We start from the raw sequence: 13,938 nt of genomic DNA, 5'->3' as shown, positions 1-13,938 counted from the left end.
CCAGAAATCTGAAACTGCTGTTTTAAACGATCTGTGCTGATTTATAGGCTTTCATTTGGCGACAAGTGGTGTCGCCGTTGCAGGAGGATAAGGCTGGTCTATCATATTGATGAATAAATCAACATGTTGAGACCGTGTTGCGGTTAGGGAAGATGTCCCTCAAAGTAAACATGTAGAAGTGGAGAATCGTCGTAGTCATGTTTGCATAGCACCAAAGGACGGTTGCAGACCCATTCCCCCGTCCGCACACCCGCGGTTAGCGGTTAGTTAAACTTGTTTGATGTGTTTCGGCTATGTCTGTCCCAGTGAGTGCGATATATGATTTTGCCGCCGACCGTGCCGGACAGGAGAGTATTATTTGAGAAAGACCAATATCGAAGAAGATTTGAGCTATTTAAATGTGCCTAAGTCTCTCGGTTATAGATATCATTATATTTGGACAATGATTGTCGCAGAAGCAAGTCCGCTTCAACGCCTTGGAATCTTGCAGGATCCAAGGCGTCCAGCAGAGCCTTATCTTCTGAAGTTGTCGCATTCTCACCATCGTCAAGAATCTCTCTTGCCAATAGCTTAGCAGTACCAGCAGCAGTTGTAACCCAAATGGCGGCAGCAAGCCATAGATTCGCAACGTCAGGAACCCGACCAGCGAAAGGCAAGTTGTCAGGCGTGACAGAAAATATACCATTGAATGGCTTGTCTGCTACCCAAGGTCCTTCTGGCTTCGTGTTCTGTCCCTGGACCTGGAATTCTGTTTTGTTCTTCAGGTTCGAACAGGCTTCTGACAGCACTTGGTCGAAGCTTGATTGCCAAGCTCCAATCGCGCTTTCAGTGGGATCAAGCTGCATCGGGGGATGATCATAACTGCCCAGGCCATCTCGGTCTCCGTGGTCCCTTGCATAGACGTGATGGTCCAGCCAGCGAACGAATGGGTAAGGGGCACCGGCACGTCTAGTCCGAGGCGGAGTAAAGGTGTAAGGGTGTGCGACGGGAACGATGGGAATGGGAAGTTGCGTAACAGGGGTGCTGCCATTGGAAATCAAAGAAGATGTCCAAATCCCAGTGGCGAGAATCACAGTGCTGCCTTCCGAGTTGATGTCTCCGCTAGCGGTCTTGACAGTCGCTATCTTCGACGTTTCGTTCTCTTTCGTGGTCGTAAAGCCTGTTACGGCGGCTTCCAAGAAATCCACCCCTTTGGCGCGAGCTTGGTCGACATAGTAGGAAGTAATGACGCCCGCATTTGCGGTTCCATCGGATGGGAAATGCAGACAGTGCTTAATCGAGTTGGCGTCAATAAATTCCGGGGCAAGAGAGGCGGCCGCTTCTGGGGTGAGAAGCTCCGCAGGTAGACCGGCCTCCTGCGCGATTCTCTGCCGGCGCGCTAACGTCTCCAAGCCGGAAGGCGTAGAGGAAAGTTCCAAGCCGCCGACTGTTTCAAAGCCACCTGGAATTGTGAGGTAGTCCTGGACGGTGTCTTTAGCCAACCGAGTCAAGACAGGCGACTCATTGAGTTGGCCAACGAATCCTGGAGCGTGACCAGTGGAGCCCAATAGGGTTTCTAGACTTTTGTCGATGAGTATAATATGATTTTCACTTTGGGCTTTGGAAAGATGGAACGCGAGCGCTGCGCCGACAATGCCTCCCCCAACGATAATGATCCGGCGAGGAGGGGGATTGTTATTCATTTGCGCAATAGTCAATGTAGACGGCATCTTGGAACTGTTTTTTAAAATTTTTTTAACTGATATAGAAAGGGTGAGTACCATGAAAGAGGCCCTGGATAGTGATCTTAACTGTATAGATGACGCTATGCTAGCCCGATGTCGGCATACTTGTCCCCTCATATATCCGCCCCCAACCGCCCTTTTGCGGAGTTGCTATTGTTTAAATCGCCAAGGATTGGTTAAAAAGTGAGCCAAGTATGTTTAATTGTGACTTAGATCCGCTCAAATCTTCTTGGCGTTGAACGATGACTCATTTGTGATGGACAGTCCACGTTGTCTCAGATCGTAAAACATGTTGAGGCTTCCAGCACTATCAATGGCGGATTACGGAGAGTGTCTGAAGCTAAATGTTCCTGGACCATCCATAAGGCAAAGGCAGCCCTCGCGTGTTTCATCAATGAAGGGTGGGATATTAATGAACCAGTCAGCGAAATTCAGCCTCCTGTTCTTGGGTAGGTCAACTCAGCTATTTAGAGAGACAATTTACTAAAAAGGATGTATTATAGGTACGCAGTTGGAGATGAGCAAATGACTAGCTGGCTTCTTGATCATGGAGCTAACCCGAACAAACGATGCGAGATTGACTGTACCCCTCTGTCCTATGCTGTTCAGCTTGCCCCTATTAGTGTCATCTAGCTGATGCTAAGCCGTGGGGTTGATGTAAGCCAAGGACAACTTCTTCAGTATGCCATTTTCCGAGACACGGATGTTAATGAAGTTATATCGATGCTCGTTGATAAGGGTGCACCTTTAGACGCCGCAATGCACCAGGACGGGCATACTTTGATGCGATTCTGGCCTATGAGCCTGGGGACTCTTTGCATATTGCAGCAGAGCTCGGGGGACGGATGCAATTCGTCATTTGGTCAACCTCGGCGCAAATACTAGCGCCAAGGACGCGAACGGCCGCACCGCTGTGGAGTTGGCACAACAGTTGAATCAGACGGAAGTTGTGAGACTTTTGGAGAGCAAATTGTGAAGAAATATCTCGCAAAATGAGTACAGGATAGGTCGCAATCTTGTCCATCACTTTGAAATATTCTAGATGCCCCTTCCCCGATTCTGTCCGATGGGTATCATCAGACGTTAGACCTAGATGAAATATTGCCGTGCCTTTACTTCACCAACCTCCACACCTTAGCGTCATATTATTTGCACCCAGATAATGTAGGTTCCCTTGTCGCAAATTATTGTGAGACTGCGTGTCGCATCCAGGATTCGGATCTTGCTCGGGCCAGACTACTGCGAAACACGGGCTCGTGTTCTGAAGATCATCGGCCCCGATCGGGTTAGCATCGTGAAATCGCTCCCGAACTGTACGAGGACCGGATCATCTACGTCGCACCCCAAGGCCCATGTGGATGGGGTTGCAGCCGAACAACTTGGAAAGCACGACTATCCTTGTACTGGTTCCTTAAGTGCTAGGCCCCACACGGATCTAAGCGAGACGATCAGGAGAATCGAGTGGGAATTTCTATATTTAAATCTTCACCTCGTATTATCATGCAGTAGCTCAGGAAACACCCAGATATATCACCCTCGAGCGAGCCGAGGTTGTAGAGTAAGATAACTACTTAAGAGCATGAATTGGCCGGTCTACACGAGCCCCCAAACTACATTTTTCTAATAAGCCCCCCCATCTCTGGTATCTCGCCCACAATGCGAGCAATCACATTCCTCCTCACAGCCCTAACGGCCGCTGCCGCCGCGGTGGCCCAAATCCCCGACTCCAAGCGCTTCGACTTAACAACCCCCTCCCACGACCTCTGGCGGCACAAGAAAACCGCCGCCTACACCGTGCAACAATCAATGACCTTCGACAATGTCAACCGCCGGCTCTTCATCGTGAACCGCCGAAACGGCGCCAGCACCACTTCGGGCGACCTCACTATCAGCGAGGTCGACTTCGCGGGAAACCTGCTCGGATCCATGGACCTGCTTGCCTGCGGACACGGGGTGAACATTGCCGCCGAGCCCGTCGGCAGCGACACATATATCTGGTCTGAGACCGACGCCGCGGCCAGTGGGTACGGGACTGCGCTGTGGCGATTCAAGTTCGAGGACGGGAAGACGCTGGATCCCGCGAAAGACAACAGGGAGCGGATCAAGCCGCTGGAGAAGTTCGAGCGGGGCACGGCGACGATTGACCCTGTGTATGAACGGTTCGTTGTGCGGTATCAGTACGACAAATCTATGTATATTGCTGTATGGGATCTTGATGATGCTGTTTCGGGCAATTTCTCGAAGCCGCTTGTTGATTGGAAAATACCGAATGTTAAGGACGACTTGGGTGCGATGACGGGTGTGAATCAGGGCTATGCGGTGTATGGCCGGTATCTTTATTTACTTACCGGGGAGTCGTATGAGGCCAGTGGCGGGAAGCTTAACTCGCAGATGTTGTCGATGGATTTGAATACGGGAGAGCTGGTTCAGGGACCAGTTATGACGAAGGCTGGGTCGACACTTGAGTTCCGGGAGCCGGAGGGCTTGGCTATCTATAAGACCAAGGATGGTGAGGCGCGTCTGTTCTTGGGCTTTGCGTCCGGGGTGGCGGGTGACCGCCGCAGCAACTTATTCTATAAGAACGTGTTGGTTTAGACTCAGGCCTTGTCTGATATTATCTATCCCAGTGCTCGGCACATACCAGTGAAAGAGCAAAGAGCTTTGTTTAATGGGAGGATACTCGATTCTCTGTCTTCCGAGCGCATATAGCTGAGAGGTTCAAATATATTAGGAGTCCTATCGCAGCCTACCTTCCGTGCTATCGAATCTTTTTTAGCCTTTTTCTTATGCTTAGGGGAAGCTAAGCCAAGAGACAATGCGCTTAGGGAAAAGTCAATTGACTAGGTTTGTCACTTTCCCCTAGGTCGTCAGGGTCGCATCTGTCTCAAGTCTGATCGCTTGATGTAAAGAACGGTGACAGCGACCGAGAAGGCGGAATAACTTGTGTGTCAGGCTACACTTATACCTAGGTAGTTCTGTCTCTCCCTAGCTCCGCTCTACCTCTTCTGGCGTCAGTCTCTCTTTCTTAAGCTGACCTCGTAGCGCGATTGTTTCTTCCATCACTTGTCGGATATAATATCGGCAGGTAATTGAATGACGCCCAATTGAAATTAATATAGTGGGCGACCCACCGTCTATCACGAGGAATGAAATTGCAGGAGTGCGGTAATATGCACCCACACCTGCGAATGCTCACAGTTTAACTTTTATTTCCACTTATTTTTGTTTTAATTTGATTTTTGGCTTTGGCTTCGCTCGTCCACTTGTTTCTTATTACTATCAGTGGTAATTATAGCTCCAGGAAGGTAGCTTTAAGCAATAGTAGTCGGATATAGTTATATTCAGTTGTGTAGAATAGTTTTGGCAATCGAATTAATTTCTTAAGCCTTCTTATACACCTTCTATGCGTTACTTTAAGCCTCATCCGTTACCATTTAACGTAAAAAGTGCAGGCGAGTCGGTCTTATTGAAATTCCGGGAGAGAAGAATGGGTTTTGTACTAAATATCTCTAGAATTCAGTAGGATACAAGAAATACTAGAGCAGCAAGCCAATCAAGTGTGCTGTGTTCCATGTACAGCATAAATGTACCTTACTGCCAAGTCCTAACTGTCGTTCCAACCCAGTGCAGGTGGCCCAAGGCGCAAGTCTTCACCCCGAGTCCAGACGGGATTGTCTCGATATGAATCCCGAGAGACGTTGTGTTTAGCTAGTTGGACAATAGACTATCAAGTTGACAAAGTTGGAGCCACTACAATATATTCCGGTTGCTTGAGGACGTAAACCATAGCAGGCCTTGTACTAAAAGTTAGGCAACCAGATTGCATGACATGAACATACTCTTGGGCGCCGCGGGCAACCGCGGAAACTTCAAATTTCTTTCATAATGATTATAAACCAACTAACCCCTCTCCCGAAAGAGTTCTGCTATCCGAGGACAAAGCTCGGCCGTCAGATACTGAGCCGGTAAACACACTCAAATCCCGAAAACGCGGGATAGGTTGTAGCCACCGAGTCCAAGCCACCAACTTCAGTCAATATATCGGCAAAACTAACTTCCAACTCCTCAGAACATCATTCGTGGCTTTGCGGGAATGCCAAGGGCTAGTTCCAGAGTGTACCGAGGTAGGTACTCTACAGTGACGTCGTCGGGAGGCACTAAACCGACCAACAAACTCTATCGAGCACCCGAAGTATCCCCGGCGATTGGAACAAATATGGAGGGGAAATGCCGGCACTCGGTCTCCGATGAAGCCGTGGAGTGGGATAATACCCGCTAGCCAAGTCTAGTTGCCAAGGCGGTGATCGTGACCATGTCTCGTGCTTAAAGTTGCCATGCTCGGACTATGCGGAGAGCAAACCCAGAAGAAATTAGCCACCGGTGAGAGTTAATGGAGTAGTAGATGGAGAGACTAAGCTAGAGAGTTCAAATGCGTCATAAGTTGTGTTGCGCACTGACTTTGCACTGACTCTGTACGCTTGTGCACACTTGCAGGGATGAAGAAGTTTTTCCCCAGAAAGCGAAAATGTGTGGGGTCCCCGGAACGCCAAGACTTGGTCTCGGCAGAACTCCGGGTTGGGACTTCCCTTGGAATAGTTGCAATTGCCGGTTGAACGGCAAAAATCGTCTTTTTCCCATACGCCAAGTAATCGGGTTGTGTACCATGGGTTGTGTACTAAAGGTTATAAAAAGGAGTGAATATCCCATGGCATCTCTAGAGACTGTTCCTCCAGAGATTCGAGCTCCTGTTTAAGGAAGTTACGGAAAATGGCTCGCGTCGCTCAGTTTGTGGTTTCAGGCCTTTTGGCTGCCACAGTGGCCAATGGTCAATCATTTGATGGGACCAGTCGAAGTGAAGATGCTTTCAGTTATGTCCAGCCCGAGAACACAACCATTCTGGGCCCTTACGGACACTCCCCTGCCGTCCTTCCCTCACGTATGTTTCTCTCCGATAGTTCTCTACAACTGGGCTTTTGCTGACCTATAATACAGCAAATGCTACCGCTACAGGCGAATGGAAGGAAGCCTACGCCAAAGCTCAAGAATTTGTCGCCAAGCTAACTATCGATGAGAAAGCCGACATGGTCACTGGCCAGCCGGGTCCGTGTGTGGGAAACATTGTTGCTATCCCACGACTCGGGTTCCCGGGTCTCTGCTTGCAGGATGGGCCCCTGGCAATTCGGGTTGCCGACTATGCCAGCGTTTTCGCTGCTGGTGTCACCGTGGCATCCACGTGGGACAGAGATCTCCTCTATGAACGAGGCTACGCCATGGGTCAAGAGTTCAAGGCCAAAGGTGCTCACATTGCCCTCAGCCCCGTGGCCGGCCCGCTCGGCCGTTCTGCCTATGCAGGCCGAAACTGGGAAGGCTTTGCTGCTGACCCTTACTTGACCGGTGTCGCCATGGAGAAGACCATTCGCGGTCACCAGGATGCTGGCGTGCAAGCCACTGCAAAGCACTTCATCGGTAATGAGCAGGAAACTCAGCGTAACCCTACCTACAACCCCAATGGAACCCTCACAGATGTGATCCAGGAGGCTCTTTCCTCTAACATCGATGACCGAACCATGCATGAGCTGTACCTTTGGCCCTTCGCCAATGCTGTCCGCGCCCAGGCTGCCAGTTTCATGTGCGCATACCAGCGCCTGAATGGTTCCTATGCTTGCGAGAACTCCAAGGCACTCAACGGCCTGCTCAAAGAAGAACTTGGTTTCCAGGGATACGTCATGTCCGACTGGGGTGGCACTCACTCTGGTGTCTCCTCGATCGAGGGTGGCCTTGACATGAACATGCCCGGTGGTCTCGGTGCCTACGGTAAGGTCCCCGGGGTCGGTTCTTTCTTCGGCAAGAACGTGACATATGCCGTCAACAACGGAACCGTTGATGAGTCCCGTGTCGACGATATGATCATTCGCATTATGACACCCTACTACTGGCTTGGCCAGGACGAGGACTACCCAGAGGTGGACCCCTCGTCTGCCGACCTGAACACCTTCTCTCCCCGTTCGACTTGGATCCGCGAGTTCAATCTTACCGGCGAGCGAAGCCGCGACGTCCGCGGAGATCACGCCGAGCTGATCCGCAAGCTTGCAGCTGAAGCTACCGTGTTGCTGAAGAACGAAAAGCAGGCCTTGCCCTTGAAGGCTCCTAAGAACATCGCTATCTTCGGCAATGATGCCGGGGAGAACACAATGGGAGCTGTGAACGAGGCAACATTCGAATTCGGCAACCTCGCTGCTGGCGGTGGCTCGGGTACCGGTCGCTTTACCTATCTTGTCTCCCCACTCGAGGCCATCAAGACCCGCGCTAAGGAGGACGATGCTCTTGTTCAATACTTTTTGAACAACACCCAGATTGCGACCAAGAATGTCACCGATCTTTGGGTCCCCGCCACCCCGATGCCTGTCTGGTCTTCCTGAAGACCTGGGCCGAGGAAGGTGCTGACCGCGAGCACCTGACAGTGGACTACAACGGCAACGAGGTTGTCGAGTCCGTCGCTAAGTCTTGCAACAACACAATTGTCATCACCCATTCCTCCGGCATCAACGTCCTCCCTTGGGCCAACCACCCCAACGTCACTGCCATTCTCGCCGCCCACTACCCGGCCAGGAAGCCGGCAACTCTATCGTCGATGTCCTCTATGGTGATGTCAACCCCGCCGGACACCTCCCCTACACAATCGCGAAGAACGCCACAGACTACAATGCCCCTCCCACCACCGAAGTGTCCACTGATGGCACGCACGACTGGCAATCCTGGTTTGACGAGAAGCTCGAGATCGACTACCGCTACTTCGACGCTAAGAACATCTCCGTGCAGTACGAATTTGGCTTCGGTCTCTCGTACACAACCTTCAGCATCTCCGACATCAACGCCGAGCAGGTGGCTGAGTCCATCCCTTCCATCCCCGAAGACCAGCCCATTCAGCCCGGTGGTAACCCCGCTCTGTGGGAGACTATCTACAACGTGACCGTCGCAGTTACCAACTCTGGCGACGTCAAGGGTGCTACCGTTCCCCAGTTGTACGTTACCTTCCCAGACAGCACCCCTGAGGGCACCCCGCCCAAGCAGCTGCGCGGCTTCGAGAAGGTCTCTTTGGCTCCGGGCGAGTCGCGCACTGTTGGATTTGAGTTGATGCGCAGAGATTTGAGCTACTGGGATATTGTTTCTCAGAAGTGGCTCGTCCCTGAGGGTGAGTTTGTCCTCAGTGTTGGATTCAGTAGTCGTGACCTCAAGGAGGTCGCTAAGATTACCCCTGTTTCTGCTTGAAGCCTGTGTATAGAGTCTGTTATCAGTGACCAGATCGCCTGGTAGTAAATACGAGATTTTATTTTTTCCTAGTGTTCCTACCAGTTTTTTCACATTCTTTGTGTCCTCTTCAAACGTGCTCTGAGATTTGCTCAATTATCCTCCAGTATCAATGGGGAACGGTGAAGCTATTGTAATCCCCCCCCGTCCCCCGAAATTTTCCGCCGCGATATATTCTTCAATTAAGCTCGAAACAAGTATGATTGTCACTACAGTTGTGACTTTTCATTTGGTGCAACACTCAGCTGTCGAAGCGATCTGACAACGCTGGACCATTGACCGGGAACTGAAAGTCTTGCGCTGCGGTTTACAATCAGTACAACTCAGAGTCAGAGAACCGAGGCCACTTACGCTTTGCCAACTTTAGCTTCGACATCTCACGAGGACCAGCTTCGCCCTCTTCGAGGCCATTGCATGGTTTCCCTTCCTCAACAGTTCGCCATTTCCAAATAGGCGTAAAGCGATCAGGGACTCGTTCAAGCTGGTTCTTGACATACTGCGAAATGGAGTCAGATATTCCCTCTTCTGCGTATGAAGACGACGAAACTTACTTTACCAAGAACTGGAAGGAACTTGAATCCATGGCCCCTGTGACATTAGGTTAGAGGATATACTTATATATCGATACTCAAGTACTCACGAGCCACCTGTGCAGATGAACAGGGAGTCAGAGTAGCCAGGCACATAATCGATGACGAACTACTGGGAATTAGTATTATTGATACGACGCATCTTTGGGCTCATGACACTCACCTCGTTATCAATGCTGTCAGTGTACCAACACAACTTTGATATATGTTAGCGACGGGCTTTTGAGGATCTGGGATTGACAAACCCGGCTATCGGTGAAGCCAATCTCAGCCAACTCTGGAAACAGTCCACCGATGACTTGCTTCATGAGTTCCAGACCATATAGGGGCACGGTGTTGATTGGCTCTCGGCTGTATTTCGTTCGGGGTGTTGAGATTCGACTGTAACCAAAATGGTGGTAAGCACATGATCTTCGACGGAAAATTATAGCATCGGATCAATCGTACATATTGTCTTCCGTGGGGTGGTCTTGGAAATTTGTGAACTTGAGGCAGAGAAAGTTAGCGCACGTCGCAAAGACAAAAGCCACAAGAGTCCGGGGCTACCTTTCGCGCGCGGAATCCAAACTTCAATCTCCCTTCTCGAGTGATAGGGAAGCCGCCGCCTTCATAACCACTATTATCCCGGTTAACTAAATTGAGTCCAACCTGGGCAAGAAATAAGGTCTTACCCTTCGCCTTCGCCTTGAATAAACCGCCAGACGGGAATATTGTCTGGATGGAACTTCTCTCGTATATCTTTCCGATCTTCCGGCACATCGATGAACATAACAGTTCCCATTGTTGCTTCAACCGAGCGATGTGCCTCTGGAAGAACAGCTGCTGTCCAAGGACCACCTAAGTTTACATGTTAGTATGGTCATTGGATACCATTGGTTGTTCATCACTCACATGCAACAACTACTAGATCAGCAGCGTGTGTCAATCCATCGCAGGTTTTGATGCCTTTGACTCTCTTGTCTGAACCATTTTGCCCAGTGATCAAATGGTCAAGTTCACCCTGAGGACGTCCAAGGACAAACTTGACACCGGCCTTTTGACATAAATACCGCGCATACACACATGCCTACATGAATTGAATTAATATTCTTCGAAGGACAGGGAAAAGAAAGGCTTCTCACTTTGTCGGCCAAGGTGATTCCAGAGCCCGCATCGAGAAATCCATTAGTAGCACCATCTTTGAAATTGTCAAATAGATGGAACTTCTTAGCCCATTCGGGACCGTATGCACCAGCTCGCTTTTCGTCGTCGGCGTTATCCTGTTTCTATTGTTAACAATGCCATTGAACTAGGAAACCTTGCCGCACCTTAATGAACTGCAGATCGCGGAAGCTAGGCGCCGTGTCCTCCATCACGCGCAGATTCTCCACATAGCGCGGGATCATGGTTGGTCCATCGGCGAGATGATACACACCGCATAGTGTGAGCAATTCATCTTCTGGTGTCAACGGTCGCGGAAGATCGGATGGAAGACTTTCTTTGATAGCCCGGTTCCAATCCAGCCAAATATCTCGGGCTTCCAGAGCAAGATCTTGCGAACTAAAGGTCTGTTAAGGACGAGGCCGGTTTGAATTTTAATTCGGTGTACTGACTGTTCTTGCGAACCGTACGTTGCGCGGAAAATCTTGTTGATATCAGCGGATGCACCGTCGCAGCCGTCGGCAGGGTTGTAGTAGTTCGTGTCGAAGTTGCAGCGGTCGAAGATCGTGACATCTTTGTAGCCACCGCGGGCAAGCCAGAGAGCGGTGCTTAATCCGAAAACACCACCGCCTACGATGATGATACGAGATTCGGGTGTAGTCATTTTAGAGGGTTCCAAGGGGTTTGACTTTGGAGTTCGAGGTTCACTCGATTTATTGCAGAGTACAAAATGTGGTGGCGTCAGTGGCCTTTTATTTGCTCTTTAGACTTGACGATATGCAACGGAATTACCGACGAAGGAGCTATCTATGCACGAGCGGTATTTCCGTCACGCACTAAAAGTTCACCCAGATGTTTGGGTTACATGTTTTCCAGATAAGATACTTGATATGATCAAATGGCTCCCAAGATAGTATGTTTTAGAGTGGAATGTGGCCATTATGCGGCATTTCCGTTCGGAGCAAAGCGTGGAGATCCCTTGATATACGGGTATTCATCCCCCGCTGCTTGCTTTGTCTCGCAAATAAATGATAAGGTGGCTCGGCCAATCGCACAAAATGCACTTTTATCTCTGTTTGCTTTTATCTGACTTCATATATGTGCGGATTTACCGCAATGTTGGTTGTCAGTTTGATTCCCCGCATTTTCGCAAGTATCGACCTCCGGATTGCGGTAAAGGTATATAAGACAGGGCTTGTTTGACCATTCGAATTGCCGGCTATGGGAAATCTCAGTCCATTTTAATTTCTCTTTTCCAATTATCCGATCTCTCTTCCACACTTAAACACAACCAATCCATGTTCGCGCATTGAGCATCCAACATGAGCTTCAAGAACATGCTCGGAAGAACCATGCTGGCGGACTATAGCAGGAGAATAAAAAATGCACCCCGCGAAGTGATCCTGGGTCCTAGTCTGCTTCTGTCGTGTGCGATGTACGCGACCGCAGCCATCCCTTTGAGTGAGTTGACTCCATCGCTCGAATTTATGCTTTAGCCTTACTGATCATCGCACGCAGCATGGGATCAAGGATCAGCATCCACATTACCGTCCCTGGAGGGCTTTCAACAGCAGTTCGGTATCAGCTCTACAGCGGGTGCCCACTCGACTAGGAACTTCGTCTCGCTTGTCTACATCGGTGACGCAGCCGGTGCTGCTCTATCATTCTTCATCAACGACAGAATTGGGCGTCTTTGGTCTTTCCGGTTATACACCGCAATCTGGATTATTGGACAGCTAGTCGCGACTTTCAGCCCTGGACCATCGGCACTGTACGCGTCGCGGATAATTTCTGGACTTGGAATTGGATCATTGAGTGTTACGGGCTCTGTCTCTATTGTTGAATTGGCTCCGCCTGAGATACGTGGACTGTTGGCAGCATGGTACACTGTGTGTATGACGTTGTCCTTGATGCTCGCTACATTTTGTGTGTACGGTGTGCAGCTGCACATTGCAGCGAGTCGACTTCAATACCAGGTCGTGATGTTCTCTCCCTGTGTGTTTATGTTACTGTGGATACTGGCAAGTTTCTTTCTCTGCGAGTCACCTCGCTGGCTAGTTCTCTCCAACCGAAACGAAGAAGCTGCCAACACTCTTGTCCGATTACGGTGCTTACCGCTCGATCACGATCGGGTCCAGGAAGAACTCCGAAGCATTGAAGAATCTATCCAATTGGAGACCGCAGCTCATGACCCCAATGATAAATCGCCCTCTAACATCGTCAGCCTTGCAAAGGAAACATTCACAGTCCCGTCGAATCTCCGCCGAGTTCAGCAAGCCCTTATCCTATACGCGTTTCCACAATTCTCAGGTGGCAACTCCATCACCAACTATTTTATTCCTATCTTGAAAATTATCGGGTTGACCGGCGACTCCTCCCGAAACTTATTCCTCAATGGAATGTATACCATGACGAAATTCTTCTTCGGCTTGTCCGCATCATTTTTCTTCATCGATGCTCTAGGTCGTCGAAATACGCTTTTCTTCGGAATTACCCTTCAAATGATTTCCGACATCTATCTTGCAGCATATATCAAAGTCCAAAACGATGCATCTCCCTCTGAAGCTGCAGGCGAGGCGGCACTTGCGTCAATTTTCATCCACTCTTTTGGATACACTATCGGTGAGTTCACAAAGCAAGTTCAACTGTGCACTGGATTCTAACTTGAAGGACAAAACATAGGCCTTTTAACCCTCCCATATGTCTTTGGCGGCGAGCTATGGCCCAATCGCATTCGATCCTTTGGTGCTGCTATAACGCAAACCTTTCATTGGCTATTCCACTACTCCATGACATTCGCATTACCGTCCCTTCTTTCGCGGACGGATAACTGGGGCGCCTTTATATTCTTTGCGGCTTGGTGCGCCGGAGCTCTTCTATACGTATATCTGCTTGTGCCGGAGATTGCAGGTCTCAGCGTCGAAGAGATTGAACGTGTTTTCAGCGGACCGTGGCGACTCTTCGGTAGGCAATCTGCATTCCGAGATACATCCTCTGTTATTGAGGGCCAGGATGTGAACCATAAGTCGTAAGATCTGTTCCGCGTCTATTGATCGGCCAGTGGCTAACTTGCAACAGAGATAGCAGTAAAGACGAAGCGGTTCCAGGGACTAAATTCGCGCAGAAGTCTGTTGAGGTGTCGCGTTCGTCGTCTCACTAGGTATTTTGTTAGTATA

The 13,938-nt window shown here is 49.8% G+C and overlaps 7 protein-coding genes across 7 annotated transcripts; 5 read left to right on the top strand and 2 right to left on the bottom strand.

Annotated features, from left to right (window-relative positions):
- Positions 1–404: 404 nt before the first annotated feature.
- Positions 405–1,709, bottom strand: N7519_007252 (NAD(P)/FAD-dependent oxidoreductase; the record flags this gene model as incomplete). Its single annotated transcript, XM_057294028.1, has 1 exon — positions 405–1,709. One exon carries the CDS (start codon positions 1,707–1,709, stop codon positions 405–407), a length of 1,305 nt encoding a protein of 434 aa, XP_057148839.1.
- Positions 1,710–2,013: 304 nt separating this feature from the next.
- On the top strand, positions 2,014–2,357 carry N7519_007251 (uncharacterized protein; the record flags this gene model as incomplete). Its single annotated transcript, XM_057294027.1, has 2 exons — positions 2,014–2,173; positions 2,236–2,357. The coding sequence occupies 2 exons, from the start codon at positions 2,014–2,016 to the stop codon at positions 2,355–2,357; spliced, it is 282 nt and encodes a 93-aa protein (XP_057148838.1).
- Positions 2,358–2,360: 3 nt separating this feature from the next.
- On the top strand, positions 2,361–2,700 carry N7519_007250 (uncharacterized protein; the record flags this gene model as incomplete). The annotated part of the gene is made up of 2 exons (XM_057294026.1): positions 2,361–2,578; positions 2,610–2,700. 2 exons carry the CDS (start codon positions 2,361–2,363, stop codon positions 2,698–2,700), a joined length of 309 nt encoding a protein of 102 aa, XP_057148837.1.
- Positions 2,701–3,380: 680 nt separating this feature from the next.
- N7519_007249 (putative FacC-like extracellular signaling protein) lies at positions 3,381–4,319 on the top strand (the record flags this gene model as incomplete). Its single annotated transcript, XM_057294025.1, has 1 exon — positions 3,381–4,319. The coding sequence occupies one exon, from the start codon at positions 3,381–3,383 to the stop codon at positions 4,317–4,319; it is 939 nt and encodes a 312-aa protein (XP_057148836.1).
- A 2,172-nt stretch (positions 4,320–6,491) lies between these two features.
- N7519_007248 (beta-glucosidase) lies at positions 6,492–8,993 on the top strand (the record flags this gene model as incomplete). Its single annotated transcript, XM_057294024.1, is given in 4 exon segments — positions 6,492–6,660; positions 6,717–8,128; positions 8,146–8,298; positions 8,334–8,993. 4 exon segments carry the CDS (start codon positions 6,492–6,494, stop codon positions 8,991–8,993), a joined length of 2,394 nt encoding a protein of 797 aa, XP_057148835.1.
- Positions 8,994–9,273: 280 nt separating this feature from the next.
- On the bottom strand, positions 9,274–11,426 carry N7519_007247 (NAD(P)/FAD-dependent oxidoreductase; the record flags this gene model as incomplete). Its single annotated transcript, XM_057294023.1, has 13 exons — positions 9,274–9,332; positions 9,384–9,528; positions 9,584–9,620; positions 9,673–9,731; positions 9,786–9,818; positions 9,868–10,003; positions 10,070–10,107; positions 10,169–10,238; positions 10,294–10,459; positions 10,514–10,688; positions 10,744–10,881; positions 10,930–11,161; positions 11,215–11,426. 13 exons carry the CDS (start codon positions 11,424–11,426, stop codon positions 9,274–9,276), a joined length of 1,500 nt encoding a protein of 499 aa, XP_057148834.1.
- A 658-nt stretch (positions 11,427–12,084) lies between these two features.
- On the top strand, positions 12,085–13,922 carry N7519_007246 (uncharacterized protein; the record flags this gene model as incomplete). The annotated part of the gene is made up of 4 exons (XM_057294022.1): positions 12,085–12,223; positions 12,281–13,384; positions 13,445–13,790; positions 13,841–13,922. The coding sequence occupies 4 exons, from the start codon at positions 12,085–12,087 to the stop codon at positions 13,920–13,922; spliced, it is 1,671 nt and encodes a 556-aa protein (XP_057148833.1).
- Between the last annotated feature and the right edge of the window lie 16 nt (positions 13,923–13,938).

This window comes from Penicillium mononematosum (genome assembly GCF_028829835.1).
Source record: "Penicillium mononematosum strain IBT 11891 chromosome Unknown utg000003l:1.0-8172316.0:1.0-8177699.0, whole genome shotgun sequence".
NCBI classification, from domain to species: domain Eukaryota; kingdom Fungi; phylum Ascomycota; class Eurotiomycetes; order Eurotiales; family Aspergillaceae; genus Penicillium; species Penicillium mononematosum.
The sequence above is the reverse complement of the archived record's forward strand: the minus strand, read 5'-3'. Positions and strand labels throughout refer to the sequence as shown.